Source organism: Centrocercus urophasianus, unplaced genomic scaffold, assembly GCF_019232065.1.
Source record: "Centrocercus urophasianus isolate 14NV4802_14NV808 unplaced genomic scaffold, USGS_Curo_1.0 seq_20, whole genome shotgun sequence".
Classification (NCBI taxonomy): domain Eukaryota; kingdom Metazoa; phylum Chordata; class Aves; order Galliformes; family Phasianidae; genus Centrocercus; species Centrocercus urophasianus.
This window is the reverse complement of record NW_024884756.1, coordinates 15,100,983-15,122,655: the sequence shown is the minus strand read 5'-3', so window position 1 is coordinate 15,122,655 and position 21,673 is coordinate 15,100,983. Positions and strand designations below refer to the sequence as shown.

General features: G+C 42.4%; 2 protein-coding genes across 2 annotated transcripts in view; both read right to left on the bottom strand.

The window, feature by feature from the left end:
* PDE11A (phosphodiesterase 11A) overlaps positions 1-12,517 on the bottom strand; it is a 121,287-nt gene extending 108,770 nt beyond the window's left edge. Inside the window, exon 1 of the mRNA XM_042822383.1 lies at positions 11,756-12,517. Coding sequence (XP_042678317.1) covers positions 11,756-12,517 — 762 coding nt within the window. The remainder of the gene's footprint in view (positions 1-11,755) is intronic.
* A 4,236-nt stretch (positions 12,518-16,753) lies between these two features.
* On the bottom strand, positions 16,754-21,557 carry LOC122162238 (cytochrome c, somatic-like). The gene is made up of 3 exons (XM_042822382.1): positions 21,449-21,557; positions 18,207-18,368; positions 16,754-16,896 (listed from the first exon to the last, which is right to left on the bottom strand). The coding sequence occupies exons 1-3, from the start codon at positions 21,555-21,557 to the stop codon at positions 16,754-16,756; spliced, it is 414 nt and encodes a 137-aa protein (XP_042678316.1).
* Between the last annotated feature and the right edge of the window lie 116 nt (positions 21,558-21,673).

Sequence of the window (21,673 nt, the reverse complement as noted above, 5' to 3'; positions counted from 1 at the left end):
ATTACATCTTCATAGGATGCACACAGTAGGATCTAGCTGAGAGGTTTAGCTGAATTTAACTGCATCAATAAAAACTCAATACCCAAGTGTGAACTATGAAGGCTGAGGAGCTTGTACAAAATTTACATCCACCTCTACTTACAGGGTAGTGACCTTGAGCAAGAAGGCCTGTTTAGCAGCTGATAACAAAGCTGCTAAATCAGAGAGAAGAATTCTGTTAGACTGAAAGCATTTTATGATACAAACTATTACCCCATTTTTTAGAGCAGCCTGCAGCATAACAAGCACCTGTGCTGGGCTCCTGGCTGTTAGGGAATATCAATATTGATGCTACAAATGCAGCATGCTCTTATAGGTTTCTTTTTGTAAAGAAGAGTTATTCAGTAATTAGAGATAGACTAGATATAAAGTATACTAATTTTGAGATAAACTTCACTATAATTGCAATTGTATCAGCAATATTTTCATGCAAGAGCACTCAGAAATCATGAAGTCAAGACTTCTGACTGTTAAAAACACTGCTAACACAAACAAAAAAAAAACCAATTATTTTTAATGTCCTGCATCTACATAACGAGGTTGCTAGATGCCAAAAACATTGCAAATGTAATGACTTAGGTACTCTGAACTTGAATTTGAACTGCCAACAAGGAGTGGTTATTTGGGAGGATAAACATCATCTTGTCTGAAGTTGCTTATTGATTGTAAATTCTTCTTTGGGGAAATAATGCCCTGTAAAATGTGACAGTCAATCACAGGAAAAGAGCAAGATTGATTCATCAGTTCAAGTGCTGCTATTTCAACTGCTGGAGCAGTAACGCTTAGTCTCAGTTCTTCTTGGATCTACTTAGAGATTTGCAGTCAGCAAGAAAAATATTTTCATGCTTTTATACTACAAAGCTTTTATTCTATAAAAGGACAAATTGGGGCAGAGTTAAATCCTGTAATTCTAATTTATCATGATTTCAACTTTCATCAATACATTTAATTTCTAGTTCCTGTAATTTTGAGAACAACATTAAAAGTGTGGACTACAATTTGAGAACTTAACTATCAGAAACATTAGAGTCTTGAATGGAAGTTGTGAGCAGCAAAAACATTTTCTAGCTGTTTCAGCTGAAAAGCTGACTGTGCCCAGAAGCTGTATGTCAAGTCCTCTAATGACCTCTGCATTCATAAGATTAGTTTAATTCTGACTATGAAAGATATAAAGGTACTGGGCAAGGATTGAAAAAAGTTAATTAGGTGTACTACTGATAGGGTTGGAAGTGGAAAATGAGAAGTCTTAGGGTTTAATTCTCCTGGAGACCAGCAGCAAATTAACCATGGATCTGTAGTCACTAAACAATCTGACCATTATGAAAATGGAACAGCTATACTTAAAGGGGGGGAGGTCTACATTTCAGTGTGAATTTTTGTTTTTAAAGAGGCAAAAAGCATAATTAAAAGTTACAAATTTTATCACTTGCTGAAAGAATATAGACATTCCATAATGATTCCCAGCTTCAGGAAATCTTTAAAAACATTAACAACAGGAAATCTTTCACAGAAGATCACAGAGGACCTCCACAACTCCCATGAGATGCTCTTGTTCTTGTTTTTAATGTAACAAGATCTTCCCCTCACTCCCTAGACAATTAAAGAATTAAATAGATTAGGGTAATAATGAAGTCAGTTTCAGAACAACTAGAATTCAAGTTTGAATTTCAGTTTAAGTAGATGGTTCACAAATTATTAGCATAGGTACAGTTAGTCTAAACACAGCCCTTGGAACTTGAAAAAGAAAACTGGTTTTCCATATCCTTACCAAAGCTAGTACAACTAATGCTATGCTATCAGAATGATTTGAAATGATTTATAAGGAAAGTATGCTCCTAAAACAATGTAGCTCAGAGTAAAATGACATAATGCAGGATGAAATCTTTTTGAAAAGATCTTCAGCAATGAGAAGTCCATGGGACATTGTTTTCACTATCCAGAGTCAGTGGATATAATGTCTAACTGTAATAAAGTGAACTAGATGACCCAACTGAAGTTGACAACTACAAGCAAAAGGTATCTCTTTTGACAATTTGAAAATACTGCTTGTTAATCATACAAAACAGAAGAACACAAGAGGTACGCACAGCGGGACAGGACTGCTCACTAGTTTTCCCTTAAGAATGGCTCAAAACCAAAAACACCTTGAAGCTCCTTGAAATACCCTGCATTTAAATTACTGATTCACAATTAGCTATTCAGCATCAAAATCAGTATAAGGGTAAGAATGTCAGATAACATTGTTTACCTAAGATGTATTGTACTACTGCACTGCACAGGATATAAAAATGTGATTTAAGGTTTTTTGTTTGTTTATTTCACTTTACGGGAAGTTGATATGCAGAAGCACTGACATTTGTAGAAATTGAAAAACTGACATCAAAAGACTTGTTAGATTTCTTAATCATGCTTCCTATGAGTATAGAATAATACATAAGCTTTTATAAGAAAAGAGCAATCCAAAAGACAGCATATTGTCCAGAGCCAAAGCATAATATGAAAAAGCCAAAATACAAGTAAATGAAGGCATCTGTTCTGGATACTCCTCTCTGAAAGAAAAAAGGTTCAAAATGCCACAAACAGTGGCACAAACACAAGCACGAGTTATGTTGTGCATGAACAAGGAGCAGAAATAAAGCAATAAGACAACAGTAGATATGGGCAAAACCTTGTAGAAAAACTCGCACATAAAGACCAACCAAGTAAACCAATCTCTTAAGGGTCTTCAACATAAGGATTTTTGCAGCCATTCCTGTCAAGTTCTGCAAAGTCTCTAAAAGCCCCAGAGACAAAAGGCAGCAGGAGAACAAAGTAGCACCATTCCCCAGCATCTAAGACCTAATTCTTCCAATAAGCACAGTTATCTAGTGACAATCAGTGGCAGCAATATTTCTTATAAAACAAGTAAAACAGATAAAGCATAGAACATCTCAGCCAACTCCATTTCATCACTCTCATAACAATTCAGAAAAGTAGGGAACACTGACACTCAAAATCATTAACTTCCAGATTAAAAAACTAGTCTCTATATATTTTGAGCTGAAAAAAAAAAAAAAAGATGACTTCAAGGGGAGAAAAGTGATAATCAAGTGATAATGTTTATGCTTTGGTTTTAAATGCATCAACAGTTTAGGGTTCTCTCTATTTAGTCAGGGTGTGTTATATTCTCTCTCCCATTTTAATCACTGTTACATTTCTTAGTTGAAGAATGGACACAACAGCCCACGTTGTCTGCTTATGTAAGCAATGGAACAAAACAGAAATTCTTTCCCTAAAAAATTGCAAGCACTAACAAGTTTTTAGACATGAATATCAAGCTAATAATAATAATAATAATAATAATAATAATAATAATAATATCTCATGCTTCACACTCAGAGCTGATCAACAGTGGGATTGAGATTCCTCTGCAGGACAACACTCCCCAGATCAGTACAAAATAGTTTTGCTGTTCCTCCTTCCAAACAAACTACCAGTAGTGTGCTGATATCAGTACAGTAAATTAAGTTGTAATCTAATTTATAGTACCTTATGTGCATTTCTACTCTGCTCATGTACTTATCAAAGAAAATAAGAGTTATTTTTTTCCACTAATTTTAGTTTTAAATATTTAGAGATAAAATCCACTACTGCCCCATCACAGTGGCCTTGGGCCCTTTGGTAGCGGGCACACAGAACCCCTGCTGAGAACCAGCCACAAATATCCTCCCATATTCCCATTTCACACAAAACTCACTTTCAACCACTTCTTCATGCTGTTCTCCTAAACTCAATGTTTTGGGCTTCTTTTTTTTGTTTTCTTGTGTTGTTGTTGTTTTCCTTAAGCCATACAATACTTTATATAAAATTTTATATATATATATATATATATATATATATATATATACACACACACTTACGTAAATATATTTGATACTTCCCTTAGAAAAACAACCCAGCAAAACTCCTGCGTCCCTCAGTAGAAGCTTATCTATAGGTTAGCCTAGCTCCTGCAAATGATTGCATGGGAGCAACAGGCGGCTTCAAGTGTTACGGAAGTATAAAATCATTGAACAACAAATTTAAAATGTCATTGTGATAAACCAGTAGTTATTAATTTTAGCCATTCTCATTTTTAAAAAGTGCACTTTGGACACATTAAACCCAGTGTATAGTCAATGAATATTAAGATGTTATCACACAAAATAAACAAGAGAGTTAGGCAAAGCAGATTACGATAACAAAAAGAGGATAGAAAGCTTACCCCTATCCTGGGCTCACTTACAAAGCCCCAGAAGAGCAGGTCTACAGAAGAGATCCTTCCCCACTGGCAGCCAGCTCTTAAATAGGTCTAGGAGGGGTGCAGACAGGCTCCACCCCTTCCTGCAGTACAGGTGAATTGCCTTCACCTGTGCTCCTCTGGCTGACTCACCTGACTTCACGTGGCTCGCCTCAGGTGATCAATCAGAGGTTCAGGCCGTGATTCAGCAGTTCCCATATACCCAGATTGCATGCAGTTATTCTGCAAACACACTCTGCTGAATCATTAGCTCAAGCTGTTTATTTCATAGTTACTCAATAGGATTGTTGTAGAAGAGTAAAACAAATTAACTTGTGTAATGATGTATGGGTACTTTTTAATTGTACTATTCTATAGAAAAAGAATACAACATGAAACTGTAAATAACTAAAAGTAACATCCAGTTGTTTCAAAAAATCTGAAACCATTCCAACAGAGCAGCAAGATCCTTTACCAAGCAAATCCACAGCTTTATTTTGTCTTGTAATGGGATTTCTGCTAGAACTAGAACTGCAGGTTTAGGTACATCCAATCTCACAGTCACTGAAATACCCTAATCAAATATGTAATTGAACTATATTATGCTACACTGTACATCATGCCATGTAAGTGGAAAATACTTCCCTTCTGTCCCTATAGTTTAGTATATTTAAAAAAAATTCTAAATTATATCCCCTCCTAACACTCCCTGATATCGTCTTCCATACCATCTTTCTAGTAATGCTTGTACATAAAATGAATAGAAAGACACATGAAAGACAAAGCCAAGCACCAAATATACTTAGATAAGTGAATATCTGCTATAAGTATAGATTTACATAAGTGCAATGGAAGCCAGATCCATCTAACAGAGATTTTCAGAAGAGTCAGCTAAATCAGCATAAAGTATTGATTTCAATTCGTCTTTCAGACTTAAAGCTTCCTATTGCTATCACTGGCCAATCTAGCAGAATTCTCATAAAGTGAGAAGCAATGATTTAAGAAATTTTTTTTGCACTTATCTTCTAAACTCACTTCTCATTAGATTATTTTCATTTATTTTACAAGTGTTTGCCATTTAATATTTAGTTTGTCTATATATTATTTGACTCCAGTTCTTCTACTGATCAGTTACCTTCTCATCCTGGACGTGGTCAAAAATACATTTTTTTCATGTTCAAGCAATTCCACAGCATAATAAGAACATGAAAATCATAGGACAAAAGGGAAAAAAAAAGTGCGTGACATGCATAAGTGAACTATATTAACAGAAACGAAATTAAATCTACTTTTTCCTTTAGCTGATATTCATGCTTAGTAGTTCTAAAAAAAAAAAAACCCACAAAAAAAAAAAAAACACACCAAAACAAACAACAAATAAGATAACCTGTGATGAAATAACCCAGACACAACATGAGAAAAGGGTGAAGACTTCGAAAATCTTTTATCTTTAAATATAATTTGAACTGGATCATATGTAAAACCACAGCAAAAAACTGAAGCTCTTAACTTCTTTAACTGCATTTCCACATACGCAAACAGTTGAGTATTTAAAAGTTAAGACTCCTACAATATCTACATAAGAGAATCCCAAATCCTCAAACTAAATAAAGGACAGCAGTTCTGAATTAAGCGATGGCAAACACAGCCCCACCTGTGCCATCAGTTTCACCAGGGAGGGCAGGATGAATACTCCTCATCCTTTCACAAACCTGGATTTTTCCAGTTAAACAGAGCCAGGTGAAGCTCACCAGCAGGAACATCAACCAGAGCTGGGGCAGACAAGCAGAAAAAAGTTAATTTGCCCCATGAGATACAAAATGGCAGCCCTTTCAAAAGTAGGGATTCCAGCAACACCTACTCTCCTACTCCTCAACAAAGGTTAATATCACTCCAGTAAAACAGAAAAGTAACAAACACAAAAAACCCCATACTGAAGAAATGCTGAACCTGCCTCTACTTGATGCTGTAAACTTCATCTAGACAAAACTAGAGATCATTGGAGAACAGGTGCAGATAGACACACGTAGAATAATCCAGATTGAGACCCCTTCTGTATCTTATCAGCACTGCTACTTCACCACTTAGAAGACCTATACTGTTACCCACAAATGCTTTTGTAGCTATTGGTTTCCAGAATATATTCCTAAAAAAACCCTAAAGCAGTTTAACGAAGCCTGTACCACATCCCCATACAAGCCACCTCAGGGAAAGTAAAGCAAGATGCAAGTACTTCTACCTCTTTAAATCACCACAGACTCAGACAAGCTAAGAGGTGCAAGCAGGCATTGTTTTCCCCCCCCCCTTAAAGATTCCCTAATTTCATTTTCCACCATAAAAACTGGTGACGACAAAAATAAACCAGATCAAAAGGCTTTGGACTTCAAAGCATGCCACCATACTTCTCCAGCACCTAGGCAGTACCAGGGAACTCAGAGCCTCCTCTCTTCAGAGCAGCCTTGGGAGTTACTGGCCAGTGAGGGCCCTGCTTTCCCACCCACAGCTTCCATGAGGAAGTTCCAGAATGGGTGACAGGTTTAAAAAAAATTTTGAATGTTTTTGTTTCTTTAGACAGACATGCTAACTAACTGATAAACCAGCAAAGGCTGACAGCTTGCTAAAAGCAGACCTTACAAGGGAACAGGAAAACCACCCCAGGGGACTTATAGGAAAAAGCAATGAAAAGCCAACCCTGACCACCACAGCTTTTTTCATTGCTAGTGGCTGGTATGCCAAGTAGCTACTCCATTAAAGCAATAGAGAAAACAGACCAAACATCCTTTGATAAGGAAAAAAAAATCCAAACCTACCAATCTGCTGATGAAAGTCCTCCCCTCTACGCTCACTTTAGGAAGTCGCATTCATCACCTCACATCAGCAACACAGCCCACTTCAGCACTGTCAATAAGTGCCACACCTCATTGCTGATAATTACTTACTAACAGCAAATTATCCCCAGAATGCTTACACCTGAGCAGGGGTGGGCTTCAGACTTAGCTTTCCTGCAAACAGGACCCACCTGGGCACCCTTTTCCAGAAAACAGATCAGGCGCGCTCAGCTGCTGGGCAGTCATGAGGTACTGGCCCTGATGTGGTAAACAGGTCAGTGTGTGGCCTGGCCCGGCCCGTGAGGTAGCCTGGCTTTTTCTCTCACAATATGCCTTCTATCAGTATGGTGTGTTGCACAGCCTAAGAAGGTCCCAAGATGCTTTACACTTCACTCAGGATCTGCTCTCTAAGATAGCAGGCTCCTGGGCTGAGGCAGAAACAGAAGGTATAGGGGAACCAGTGCCCCATGTGGGCCATACCCCCGCCTTCCTACGTCCACGGCTACAGGTAGCATGAGGCTACTTTCCGGGGACTAACAACTTTAACTGTTTCAAGATGCTATATGACAGACTGGCGTGCTCTTTCCTGGAGAGCACACTGGACCAATTTAGTTCTTCACTGTTGCAATTATCTCTTGTGTTCCCCATGATGCTTCCTAGTCATGTTTAATGCATGGCAAAAGTTGTTCTCAATTTTTTCTGTGTTACATGGAACTACTTCTTTTTTTGTTAAATTATTGCTTATTCTGCTTGCCGTGTTTCATGCTATCAGAGGAGCAACCTCTGTCTGCATTGAGAGCCAGTACAGAGATGCATGCAGGAGTTGCTGGTGCTAGTAGCTGAAGGCAGCTCATAAATGCTTCCTACCCACAGGACTAGATCTCCCGGGACCGGGTGTTTTAATGCTGTAACTGCTCTTTAAAATGGAAACAGACACACTGTTAATACTGATGGTAACAAGTAGTTATCCTGCGTAATAAAATGTGCTTCTCATCTGTTGGCTGCTGCCTACATCAAGAGCCCTTCTCCTGGAAGGAGAACCTTTTCCTCTGTGTCTGCAATGGCTTAAATGTGACAAAGTCCAGAGCAAGGCAGTATTAAGGTCATTCGTTTTGTTTGATTTTAATTCCAGTAAGGTAGTTTTAATATTCTTTTCAAAGACTTGAGTTGTCCCAAAAAAATCACTTCTAATCATCTTTTACTGCCCTTTCTCCAGCTTCCAGGAGCTCATGTCTTAGCATAACTCCTTTTCATATTTCTTTCTCTTTCCTCCTTGCTTTATTAAAACATCAATCTGGGGAGCCATTTTATCTCTAAGGCGATTTTTTAACTTCCAAATTTAACATGAGATGTACAGAAAACTTTTTTTCAGCTGACGCTGGCAAATGGCCAAACATATTTTTTCAATACTTTCTGATATATACTTGCTATTCTGAAGAGCAAGATTTTTCAGTAGTCAGAAGGATGTGGGATGCTATTAAATTAAATCCAAACTTTTGCACATCTTAAAGTACAGCAGTAACTAAGCATTCCTTGTGTTTTAAAATTTTGTTATTTAAATGCTGCTCTAAAAGATGGAACAAAATAGAAATCATCAGGAATCTCAGCTGGATGTCATAGAAGATCTGTAAGAAGGGATTACTTGAAAAATCCATAGCTTTAAGTAGCGAGGAAAAAAAGGGGAATTTCTAAACAACTCATAAGATCTCTGATAAAGAATAAATACCACTTCTGTCTACTTACAATATATTTAATATGTTTCATACTTGTGCAAAAATTACATCTATGCTTTGTTAAAGGGAGACTTAAAGGACACTTAAGTCCTTCCTTCCTTGCTAAATAGGAACTGATTCTTCGAACACACATGCTCAAGACTTACTGGATTATTTGCAGGAGTCAATAAAGCTTCACAGAATTAATATAGGAAAAGGATCCAAGGCCATATTTTAAAATCTAAACTTACTAGGACTCCAACTTATCACTCAACAGGATTACTTCCAGGATAAAGTGTTTAAAACCAACTCCAAAATGCAAAGAAAGTATCTATCTCCACTCCTGCTTTGAAGAATTCTGTAGGACTCTTACAAATTAAATTACAAATTTTACAAATGTTTATACAGTTATAAAATCCCACCTTAATCACACAACAGTGTAGTCAATAAAACTTCTAATGTCATGAATGAATTTTGCACCTGTTGACTCAGTTATATAGCATTTACCTAAACCTTTCCATAAATTAAATATTTCTCAAGTTCTCTGATGCAGTGAACTTCCAAAGTGTTTGTTCAGTCACTTCATATCAAGTTTATAAATCAAGCTACAGTAAGATATCCATAGTTGTTGCTTATTACAGTCATTTCAGCTCATATTTGATCAGGCTCTAAGAAAATAAAGGTGGTCGCATGATCATAAAATAAAATTCCCAATATTGGAAATGAGGTAAAAATGATGTGGAAGTATTTTTACCTCTGTATAAAAAAAAGTTTGCTAATTTAAAAAGCAAAAAGCCATTACATTACCCTAAAGGTGCTGCTCTGACCTAATACAATGAAAGGCCTTTCCTTACCAAATGAGTAGCATCACTGTAAACATTCTCTTCAATGGACAAAATGGTGCTGCTCTCTCACCTCTTTTTCTCCATCTTCGTCTGTCACCTTGACAAAGTTCCCTGATGGTGCTATTTTTTTTTTAACCTGATGGTTGATTAAACGCTTCCATCATCAGTGGTAATGCTGACAAAAATCGTATTATTGCATTTGTTAATTTTTTAAGAGTGATATTGTGAGCACCACAATGACCACAGATGGAACAGCTGTCACTTTGTGCACATGTATCTGGCCCTCCCTAGGGCTCTTTATCCGATTAAATTAGAAAGGTCTCCTTTTAATGATGCACCATGGGTATATACCTGCCAGGTAAAAGAGTGAACTGCATTAAGGTGGAAATGTAACAGACAGCAGATGCCTCTTTTATTATCAAGTAAAACGTTCATTAAAACTACAATGCCTAAAGTTTCTGTTTTGCTAGAATTAGTCAGAAGTAACTCCACAGAAAGCAGTGAAGTTGCAATTGATGTAATTACAGAATAAACTTGGCTCAGAACTTTCTCTTCTAAGGTACAATAAGCTGTTGAAAGTAGCTGGGCTTTTCCACAGGGAAGTAAATACAAAGAGAACAAACGCTTGAGAAAAAATAATAGTCCCTTATGACTAGGAAAACACCTACCTTTCCAGTGGCATTCTCACCTCCAAAAGAGGTGTCCAGGGCTATTCGGAGCTAAAAGATGGGACCAATCTATTTCCAGCTGAATTCAGATATTTTCAATCTGTTTATTCACTTGAAACTATTAAGAATATCTTCTGCTTGACCCCAAACAGCATACATTTTGGGAAGAGTACAGTTTTGGAAAGGCAAGCTATTAAAAATAATAATAATAATAATCAGATTGTAAGAGAAAGCTGATAATGGGCATAAAGGAAAGAAGAAAGGAAGAAAGCAAGCTTAGATTTTTACAAAGGTTATCCAATAAACAGTCATTTGAGGCTGAATATCGTAGTCTTTTTACCAAGCTCTGTTCTTTTCCCTCAAACTCTGTGGGCTGCAAACCTCTCTTCATGTGTACCTGTGAGGAGCTCGGTGTTTTTCACTGGTTGACAAAAATATAAATATTCAGCCCCAAATACATTTAGCCTAGCTCTTCTGTATTTCAAACAAAAACTCCAATATAGTATTTTTCTAAGTTTATTCCTTGGATGGTTTGTTATAAAGCATCAGGCATCACCTTTTTTTTTTTTTTTTCTTTTTCTTTTTCTTTTTTTCCCTGTTTTTTGTTATTATTCTAGAGAAGAATTAGACATTGGACAATGGTTATTACCAGAATTCTATAAGACATACATCTCTCATCTTCCTAAAACTTTCCAAGATCTCTGTTTAGAAATGTGTATTTCTCTGGTTCTTAATTGTCTAAAGACTGACACTGCTGACAGTGCCTCATGCTCGTACATATCAGAATCAATCCCCAGGACTGCGGGAGAGGGTTGTAAACCTGGAGCCAGCAAAGTGAACACACTGTTTTGCATTTGCATGCTAGGAACTTCTGTCCATGTACATTTCACCATTTAAACATAAGCTTCTATAAAACATGGGGAAACTCCTTCCAAGAGAATAACAGGGATGGATATATAACACTCCTAGGAAAGGCTCTGCAAACGCATGCCATGCGGTCTGAGCAAGCATAAGCAAATGTGGAAATATACGCTTCTTTGAAGGCAGAGAGATTATATCAGCAGCGGGCAGGCCGGGAACACTACATGCGACCGAGATTTGAGGAGATGATTACTGGGACCGTCACGAGCACCTCTCTAAACTTTTCTTCAGCGAATTCCAAAACGCTTTGGGAAACGCAGGGAACCACCCAGCACTCCCGAGAAAGCCGGCAGCACAGCTGTAGCGTTTCGCCGCTATCCGAGCCCTGCTGTCCCCCCGGGGTGCCTTTCTCGAGACCCCCATACCATCCCCGGGAGGCCCACCCGGGGGGCACCCAGAGCAAGGCAGGGCCGAGGGCGGGCGGCGGAGCCCAGCGCCGAGGGAGCCGGGGGCGGCGGAACGCCGGGTCCCGCCCGGCTCCTACCTGGTAGGCGTCGGGGATGTTGACCGTCTCTCCGTGCTCCGCCACGTAGCCGATGATGCCCTTGCCCCAGGGCACCTGCACCTCGCTGCTATTTTCGGTGGAGCCGCAGGGCAGCAGCGGGGTGCCGGCATGTACGTCGAAGAACTTGGAGACCAGGCTCTTCTTGCCGGCGGCCGCCCCCTCCACCAGGAAGAGCGAGCCCCGGTCGGCGTCCACCATGAGGCAGACGAAGATGAGGATCTTGTAGCTGAGGCTGGTGAGGTCCAGGTCGTTGGAGATGTCCTTGACCAGCTCCAGAAAGAACTGCCGTTCGTTATGCTCCTTGAGGTAGCGCTTGTAGTCCAGGGCCGGGGGCGGGTATTGGGGCAGGCTGACGCGGGACTCCAGCAGGGCGCTGAGGATGTGCGCGGTGGTGGGGGGCAAGGAGCTGGCTTTCCGCAGCAGTGCCCGGCGCCGCACGCTGCTCAGCGGCTCCTGCGCCCGGGCGTGCACGTGCTCGTCGTAGGTGAGGTTGACGTGGATGGCCTTGGAGCGGGCGAAGCTCTTCCGCAGCTCTTTCTGGGAAGCCCTCCGCTGCAGCCCCCCGGCTCCGGGCCCGCCCGAGCCGCCCCAGCCGCCGCCGACCCGCCGCTCCTCCGACGGTCCGCCGGCGGGCGCCTTGGGAAGCGAGTTTCTCCTCTTCAGCCACCTCTCCACCAGTTCGGGGTGCCTGTCCAGGAAACTTTCCACCGCCGCCACGTCGAGGCCGCCGTCGGCCGCCATGGTACGGGGAGCGGGGGCGTTTCAGGCCATGCCCCGACGGGAGCCGATGCTGTCCCGCGGCTGGGCCGGACCGGCTGTCTTCGTCCCCCCGCTGTTCCCGCGCCCTCCTTCTCCTGCCACCTTTTATTATTACTGTCCGCCTTATTCCAGGTATTCTTTCCGCTGCCCGCCTCCTTCTCCTCCTCTGTTCCTCGGTCCCGGGCTGCCGCCGCGCCTCTGGAGATGCTCGGGCAAACCCCTCCTGCCCGGCTCTGTCAGCGCTGGCGGCGGCGGCTGCGTAACCCAGGCGGCGGCCCACTGAGCGAGGGGGGAGGCGGGGAGGGAGGGGAGGGCGGCGGCAGGACGCGTGAGCCGCGCGGGGGGGGCGGCGGGAGGAGGCAGCGCCGGAGAGCCCGGTTGCGGGGGAGAGGGGCGGGAAGGGGGCGTGCGGGGCCGAGAGGGCCCGGGGCGAGGGGAACGCGCGCAGCGCTAGGGTATTTTGGGGCGAGGAGGGGTCCTTTTGTCTGCCACGCGTGTGCGGGGAAGAGGCATCCCAGCGCTGCGGGGAGAGGTAGCGCGAGTGTTGCTGTCGGAGCGGGTTAATTGATAGCATCATCTGCCAGGCTCGAACAGGACGAACGGAACGAAAGGAGCTCGTTCAGACCTAGTGAATTCTTGGGTCCTCGAGTGGAGGTGCCTGCATGTCCCGGTGCCCCGCTGGTCCGGCGCCGAGTCCGGGGACCGCCACGGGGCCGCCGCCGCCCGGAGCTCCCAGCGGGGATATCGCCATCCGCCGGGGACGGGCCCCCGGCCAGCGCCGCATCCACCGAGGCAGGCGGTGCGGGGTTATTCCCGTGCGCACGTGGAGCACGTTTCAGTGTTCCACCGATGCCTACGCAAAAGCGATTGAAAAAAAAAAAAACACGGAGTCATGGAGCCTAACACGTGAAAAATGTCTTTCATGCGCTAGGTAAAGACTGAATGAAGGCGGCTTCAGAAATTCATGAATGGGAGTTGGGCTGGCTGGGAAAAGACGGGCTAATCCGTGATCGGAGGAGATTCCCCGCCGCCGGACTCCCCGCTCCTACGGCGGTCCGTGCGGCGCGCAGCCCGGATACCCTTCAGAGCGGGGCTCGCGGGGACACTCGGGGCTCTCCGCCGCAGCCGCGCGTAGCGAGAGGTCGGGCGAGTGCTGCGGGCACCGCGGCCCGGAGACAGCTCGGGGAGCGGCAGACAAAGGAGCTCGCCGCTCGCCTCACTGCGGCTCCGAGCCGCCGGGGCTCTGCGCCCCTCGGCGGGCCCCGCTTCGCCGCGGCTCACCCCCCTACTCTCCCCCCCGCGCGGGACGGCTGCGGCAGGAGGCCGGCGCTCCATTGAGAAACCGCCGGTGGCTCCGCTTCTCAATGGGGCGGAAAGGGGCGCGCAGGCGCGGGCTGCCGGGGCGGGGAAGGGGAGCGGAGCCGCGCCCCGGCCGCCCAGGGGTACCCGGCTGCGGAGTCGCGGGGAGCGGGCGGCGGGGCCGCGGGGTGACGGGCTGCAAAGGGGCTTCTCCGAGCTGCCTGCGCCTCGGCCCGCCGCTGGAACGCTGTCAGGGCTGAGGAACCGGGATCGCTGCCCCTCAGCCTCTGTTACAGCACGGAAAGAGGACACCGTCGAGATGCCGGCCTCGCCGCCCGCGGCCGCTGTGTAAGCATCACCCTCGGGAGGCACCTGCTCGCCCGCAGCCGCCAGTTCCCGCCTGGCCTTTCCGCTGGCATTTACTTTTTGTAGCGCTGGTACAAACATGTCGTCTGCGCAAAGAAACAGCTTAAGCTGCTGAGCGCCTGGCAGGCAGGCACACACCTCGATCTCTCAGCAGATGCCCTTTAGGCATCTCCATACGGTTGAAATAATTGTATGTACACAGTTTTTTTTGCCATCTCAGTGTAGTAGCGCTCATACCAGCGCTTTACTACAAAATGGGTACTGTGTGGCACTTCTGTGTGTAGGCAGTGTAGTGTTTCTATAAGTTCAGGCAAAAAGCTTTTCCCGTATCTCTTCATGGAGGCTATTCTGTGAGTTGTTGCAGTAAAGCCCTCCTTAGAAGCTTGACCTGTTGTTTCAGCAGATGTTAGGAGAGAATTTGGGTTTGCCTGCAGCCTGGTGCATGTCAGAGGATGCCTCCGTTTGCAGCGTGAGTACACTGAGCACACCGTACTCTGGGCTCCAGCTTCAAGTGTGGGCCTAAGATAGATAAACTACGCTTTTCTTGAGAGAGACAAAAAGTCACATGGATTTTGTCAGCTCCACGGTTTTGTTATGTGCTGTCATAGTTCTAAAGGTATGCTGCCACTGCATCTCATGTATGGTCAACTGATTGTTGGTATGGATTTATGATGCCAACTCTGACAGCATGGCAGCTTTGTAGCCTGGTCTCCTAAGGCACAAAGCATACAGATGCATTAACAGGACAACAAGCAGAAGCATCAGTGCATTTGTCAGGCAGTCTGTTTCTCTATTGAGAAAAGTAGGGGCATAGCACCCTTCAAATGCAGTTGAGGAAAGTACCTGAGGAAACTTTGTCATTCAGGCAGACACTTTACTTTAATTGTCTGTAAACAGTCAACAGAGCAAGTCCTAAATATTAAACTTGAAACTGGAATCTTAGAGCTACAGGACACAAGGAAAGTAAAGCTGGTACTCATTCACTTGTGTCATAGAATGATTTATCTCACTTTCACTTACTGCCTTTGCTGAATACGAACTCACCGCACTGGAGCTCTTTAAGACAATTAATTGAAACCCCTAGTTGGCAAGCACTGGAACAGTGCTGAACATGAAAACCTGAACATGAGCCAGCAGTGCGCTCTGGCAGCTCGAAAGGCAAATGGGATCCTGGGCTCCATCAGGAGAGGGGTGGTCAGCAGGGACAGGGAGGTGATCGTCCCTCTCTACTCGGCTCTTGTGAGGCCCCATCTGGAGTACTGTGTCCAGGTGTGGAGCCCTCAGTACAAGAAAGACATTGAGATTTTGGAAAGGGTCCAGAGGAGGGCGACTAAGATGATCAGGGGGCTGGAGCACCTCCCCTATGAGGACAGGCTGAGGGAGTTGGGCTTGTTCAGCCTGGAGAAGAGAAGGCTGCGGGGTGACCTCATTGCAGCCTATCAATACCTGAAGGGAACCTACACCCACGAGGGGAGTAAACTCTTCAAAAGGGCTGACAACAGCAGGACTTGGGGAAATGGATCGAAGTTGAAGGAGGGAAGATTTAGGTTGGATGTTAGGGGTAAGTTCTATACAAGGAGAGTGGTTAGGCCCTGGAACGGGCTGCCCAGGGAGGTTGTGGATGCCCCGTCCTTGGATGTGTTTAAGGCCAGGTTGGACGGGGTCCTGGGCAACCTGATCTGAATGTGTGTGTTTGGTGGCCCTGCTAGGCAGGGGGGTTGGAACTACATGATCCTTGAGGTCCCTTCCAACCCGGGTGATTCTGTGATTCTGTGAACAGTACTGATGAGTACCTGGGCACAGACATGGCAGCAAATTAGTTTTGTACTAATGCTGCTTTTTGTGATGACATAAGGAAACCTTACTGGAGTGTGATACATTTTAATCATTTTTAAATCATTTGTGTAAACAGATAATTCAATTGTAAATCTTGTTTCAAGTGGTAAAGGAGAACTCATGAGGTTTTAGGAGGAGTGTAATCACCTTCAGCAACAAGTTAGTGAAAATATTATTACTAATCTCAGTTGCTAGAGTTAGTCAGCACTCAATCATTCTACGCGTTAGAGGAAACCTCAATATATTGGCATTGAGTGGAGAAAAAATCCACAACTCTGAAAGACAACTGGTAGATTATGCCGTTTTAGTACATGAAGGAGCTCTGACAATACAGTGAGCAAAAAGAAAACCTTCTCCAAAAGAGAAACTTTATTTGGTGGTCCAATCTAATATAGAGACCTTCCTGTTTGCTTAGCTATAACCAAATAACAAGTTTCAGTGGGTCTTTGAATAACTTGTTGCAGAATTGGGCTCTCTGCTTAGGGAAAGGAACAATATGTTCTGCAGTGTACTCCATAAAGATGTATGAAATACATGATTCAGTGTAAGTAATGTTCACCTCTTGAAGTTGTTTAAGAGGATGCAGCACCCTGAACCATACTTTTACTTGATTTTAAAGCCCTAATAAACAAATATCAAAACACTAAAACATGACACAGCAGCTCATCAAAATTGAACAGGTTTTTTCATTGTCATTACAGCTGCAGCAGCAATGGTTCACAAAGAAGTTGCTTTTTTCAAGTATGCAATAACATCAGCTCTTTCATTCTGCTTTTTAAGTCCAGCAAAAATCATTTTTATACCAGGAATGTATTTCTTAGGTTTTTCCAAATACTCCAGTGTACTCTCACTCCAGGTAACTCCAAAAAAAAAAAAAAAAAACAAAAAAAAAACCAAAACAAACCCCAAATCAAAACAAAACACCCAACAGAAGCAGCAAAATGTAAGGCTAATCTAACATGGTACATTTCTGGCAATTACCAAGAGTCTCAAGGTGTGGTGGTGCTCCTGAGCGTAATGTACCCACAGTCCAAGGGGAATTTGAACACAAGTGACACACAATATAGGATGCAGAAAATGCAAATCATCTTTGAGTCACTTCAGTAATTCAAACATAAATCCCTTTTTTCCCCCCCATCATTGATAGTTGCAGTTCATCATTCATAGTTGCAGCTATTTGTGCCAGTTCACATAAACTACACAGTGCTTTTGAACTATGTAAATATCTTTGTAATTTCAGTATTTGGAAGATCCAACTGCAAATGGCTGTATACAGATTGACACTAAATTAATGAAAGCTGTGGACTGCAAAAGGACCTGGATTATTGAAAGAGATTTGAAAAAGTATTATTGTTTCCTTTCAACCCTGCTGAATTCTGCCTATCAGCAGACACCTAATGTTGTACAGAAGCCTACTGAAGTACCTAATGATAAGGATACGTTCACACTCATGTACAATGGACTCAGATATCATTTTGTTGGTTTTCTTTTAAAGTTTTGTACTAACATTCATATTATTTGTTCACTAAATTTTCAGTGAGGTAATACATGTTGAAATACATGATATTTTATATGAGGGAAGTCCCACCACAAAGCAAATGTCAAAAAACACATCCCAGAAACCAGCAGAAAATTAAAAAAAAACAAAACAAATTCTAAAACACCTAGTAACCAGAAAAAAAATCCTACAGAACTGTAATTGTAATTAATAACTTCATTTGAATATAGTTTAGATTAAAATAATTCATTAAAAATGAACGCCTGAAATAGAATACAGAGTTACTTTCCATTTGTAGGAGCAAAACAAGTGCAGCGCACCACGATGCCAGCAGAGGGCAGTGATGAGCAAACAAAATCCAGAAGCGCCCTTAACAGAAATGATAATTTGCCTATTGATACTGCACAGTTTTGGGAAAGCTGCATGCGTTTTGACCTGGCATGATAAATACTGGTACAATTTCTTTTTAATTTATAAGCTGAGTGACTTTGTTTCTGAAGCTGTAGTTCAGATTCATTTCACATTTACGCAAAGCAGACAGCTATGAGTTAACTCACTGTGAATAAGCCTCAATGTTGTACCTCTAAAGAAAATGTTCTTTTTTTTTTTTTTAATTTTCCAAAATATGTTCCAAGCTGCACTGCTTGTCACCTCATATCACGTTAGCTTTACCTTTCTTCTTTTTTTGTTTATGAGTAGGTAAAGTTTGTCCTGTTCTGTGGCCAAATAAACCCCAAAGATTTGGTCCTCTCTTGTATTTTCCACCTTTTCCAACTATATGGCACTGAGAGCATTTCTGAATAAAGATCTTCCTGCCTTTTTCAACACCACCCACTTAGATCTATGTAAAAATAATAATAAAAATAAGATGACATTATAGAGAAGTAGTTTGCTGTTACTGGCAACATTTATTATCATCTACAGTTTTTAGAAAATATTTGTCTTGCACAGTAATAAAAGTAACGTCTCAAACTAAAGAAATCTTGACCTGAACTTGTTAAGATGCACAATTTCTTATGTGATCAGGTTGTTGATAGTCGTATCTGTGGAAGTCAAGGTGGTTTTGAGCTATCTAATCGCTCTTACAGCATTATTTCCATAGTGAGAATAAGAGTTACTTGAAGTTATTTAAGAGTTATTTAGAACTTCTCCAGATTTCCCTGAGGACCACGGTGCAACTTTGATGTCTCTGTACTGTAAATTTTAACTCCTATGACACATCCAAAATGTCCCTCACTCCAGTTCCTTACTCTAATCTATGCTGTTAAATGTTTTGAGAGCAGGAAGGAAGCTGCCACCACAGTAGAGATGTGATGGTTTTTCCTAACCAGAAATGAAACTTTTAAGAGTACTCCACCCTGATCTCACAGAAGCAAGGTGTATAATCAAAGAATATTAGGTTGTTACAATCGCAAAATAAACAAGAGAGTTAGACAAAGTAGACTATAACAACAAAAGAGAATAAATAGAAGGCTTACCCCACCCTGGGCTCACTCACAAAACACCAGCAGAGGCGATCTCCAGAAGAGATCCTTCCCCACTGGCAGCCAGCTCTTAAATAGGTCTAGGAGAGGTGCAGCCTGGCTCCACCCCTTCCGGCAGCACAGCTGAATTGCCTTCACCTGTGCTCCTCTGGCTGACTCATGGCTCCCCTCAGGTGGTCAGTCAGAGGTTCAGGCCGGGACTCAGCAGTTCCCATACACAAAGCTACAGAGAAATACAAATCTCAATATTGTCTAAATCAACAAACACATGAAAATAGCCATAAAAATATCTGATGAATAATTGTAATGTTAACTGATTAAATATTATCATCTATCATAATTCATATAGAAGGACTTTTCAGAAATCAGCAAATGTCCTCTAATCTAACATCAAAATAGCTTTTCCAGTTCAGGAAAATGAAAAGTTGTGATTACTTCCCCTTTACTTAGGGATATGTATGGACCTTGTTTCATTAAGATTTATTAAGACTGTGCATTTATTTTATAACAGTGTAAACATAAGCATGTCTCGAGTTAAACCATATAAAAAATACTCTTGAGATTCAAATATGGCAATATCCTGAAAAGTGTATATTAGGTTGGAAAATGTTGTAATAAGAAATGCAGAACACGTTGAAGACTGTTTTTACAAACGTTATTGTAAATGTGCTTCAGTAAATAATAACTACATATTCATGCACTACATGTTCAAAATCAGAGAGTTGGACAAGAAAAGATGATAAAGAACAAAACCAAACCAATCCAAACTAAAAAACAACAAAAACCAACAATATCCACATCACAATTCTAATGTGTTATTTTGCAAAAACTCCTGAGACACTCCAGACACTTTAAGAGTGTCTTTACCATGGACGCTTTTGTACGCCAGTGCGAAATGTATCACCCTTTCAAAAAAATCCACATAGATTAATTTAAAAGAATAGCTTAATTGTTAAAGTAATACCAGAAGGGTCTGAAAAATACAAGGTCTAATCAGTGTAGATATATAATTGCATTAATAGGGCACATAAGAATGCAATCAATAAAACTTCTAAATAATGCAATTAGAAGCAAGATATCTGAAGTCTCAAAAGCAATAATGGAACAATGTTTTTCTGTATTCAAGATAACTTAGAATTGTATTGATGATGGCATGCCAACTGGGAAATATTCAAGTACAGCATTCAAAGATGCAGAATCAATGTTATCAAATTACACTGACATAAGCTCATTTAAGTATGGAAAAAAAAAGGGAGTTGTGGATTTAACCAAGAAGACAGTTGTGTTTCCTGGTGTTCTGTTTGGTGTATAGAACTATATTAGTTTACTTTTCACCATTCGGTTCTACTTTTATTTATTTGTTTATTTATTTATATACAGTCTGGAGAGCATCTTTAAAAAGCCTTCAACTACCACTACAGCATTGCCATTTATCTTAGCAAAAGTTAGCCTTTCAAAAAATTCTCTTCCAAGGTAATGTTCTTTCCCTGTAACAGTACTGGGCAGGAGCTCTGAGTTCTTCTCCGTCTGTGCACATACCCAGCATTGCCCCAGCTCAAGCGCAATGTCTTGCACTTGGCATTGTGGAACCTCATTAAGTTCTTGAGTGCACATTTTTCAAGCCTGTCCAGGTCCGTCTGGATGGTGTCTCTCTACTGTGTCTTCTATTGTGTCAGTGGCACCACTCAGCTTGCTGGCATCTGCAAACTCGCTGAGGCTGCACTTAATCCCATCATCTATGTCAGTGATAAATGTGTTAAGGAGTACTGGTCCCAGAACCGAGCCCTGTGGGATGCCACTCATCACCAGCCTCCATTTGGACATAAAACGGTGGAGCACAACCCTCAGGCTGCAACCACCCAACCAATTCTTTATCCACCAAACAGCCTTCAAATTCACGTCTCTCTCGTTTAGAGATGGGGATGTGATGTGGGAGCACGTCAAAGGGCTCGCACAAGCCCAAGTAGATGACATCAGCTGCCCTTCCTTTGTCCATTGGTTTTCTTCACCCATTTGTAAAACAACTGAAGTTTAATTGCTAACACAGCTGCTGGGCAGGTACCAAACATCTAGAAACACTGAAGTGTTTTTTTTCCTCCTACACGTAATCTGCAGAGTTGATTAGCAGAAAAAGCTAGTCTGAATAAAAAATACCAAACAATTAAAAAAAAAACAAAACCAACAACAACAACAAAAAAAAAACCCACAAAAACAAGCAAAAAAACAAAAACCAGAAAACCGAAAACAAACCAAAAAAGAAACAACACCCCAAGGACACCCCAAAACAAAAGTTGTTCTCAGGCTGTGTTCCTTCAAGAGACCCATTTTTAACGTTAGCCTTTTAGCTGGGCGATCAAGCAATGACAGCATTCTTATGCAGAGAAGCTAACCGAGCCTTAGCTAAGACTTTCTCAGAGGAAGCCATCGCACCGAGCGCCTCAGCTCGTGGCACAAGCGAGGCAAAACGGAACCCGACCACCGTCTGCACCTCATCCGACTCCGCCTGGGTCCCACCTCGCACCGCCCTCGGCCCTGTCATCGGGGCAGGTGTCACGAAGAGGCGTCCAATCCCGAAGAGGGGATCTCCGCGCTTTCTCTTCTGATTGGCGCGTGGCAGATCCGAGGGGCGGGACTAAGCACTACGCCCTCCTTTCG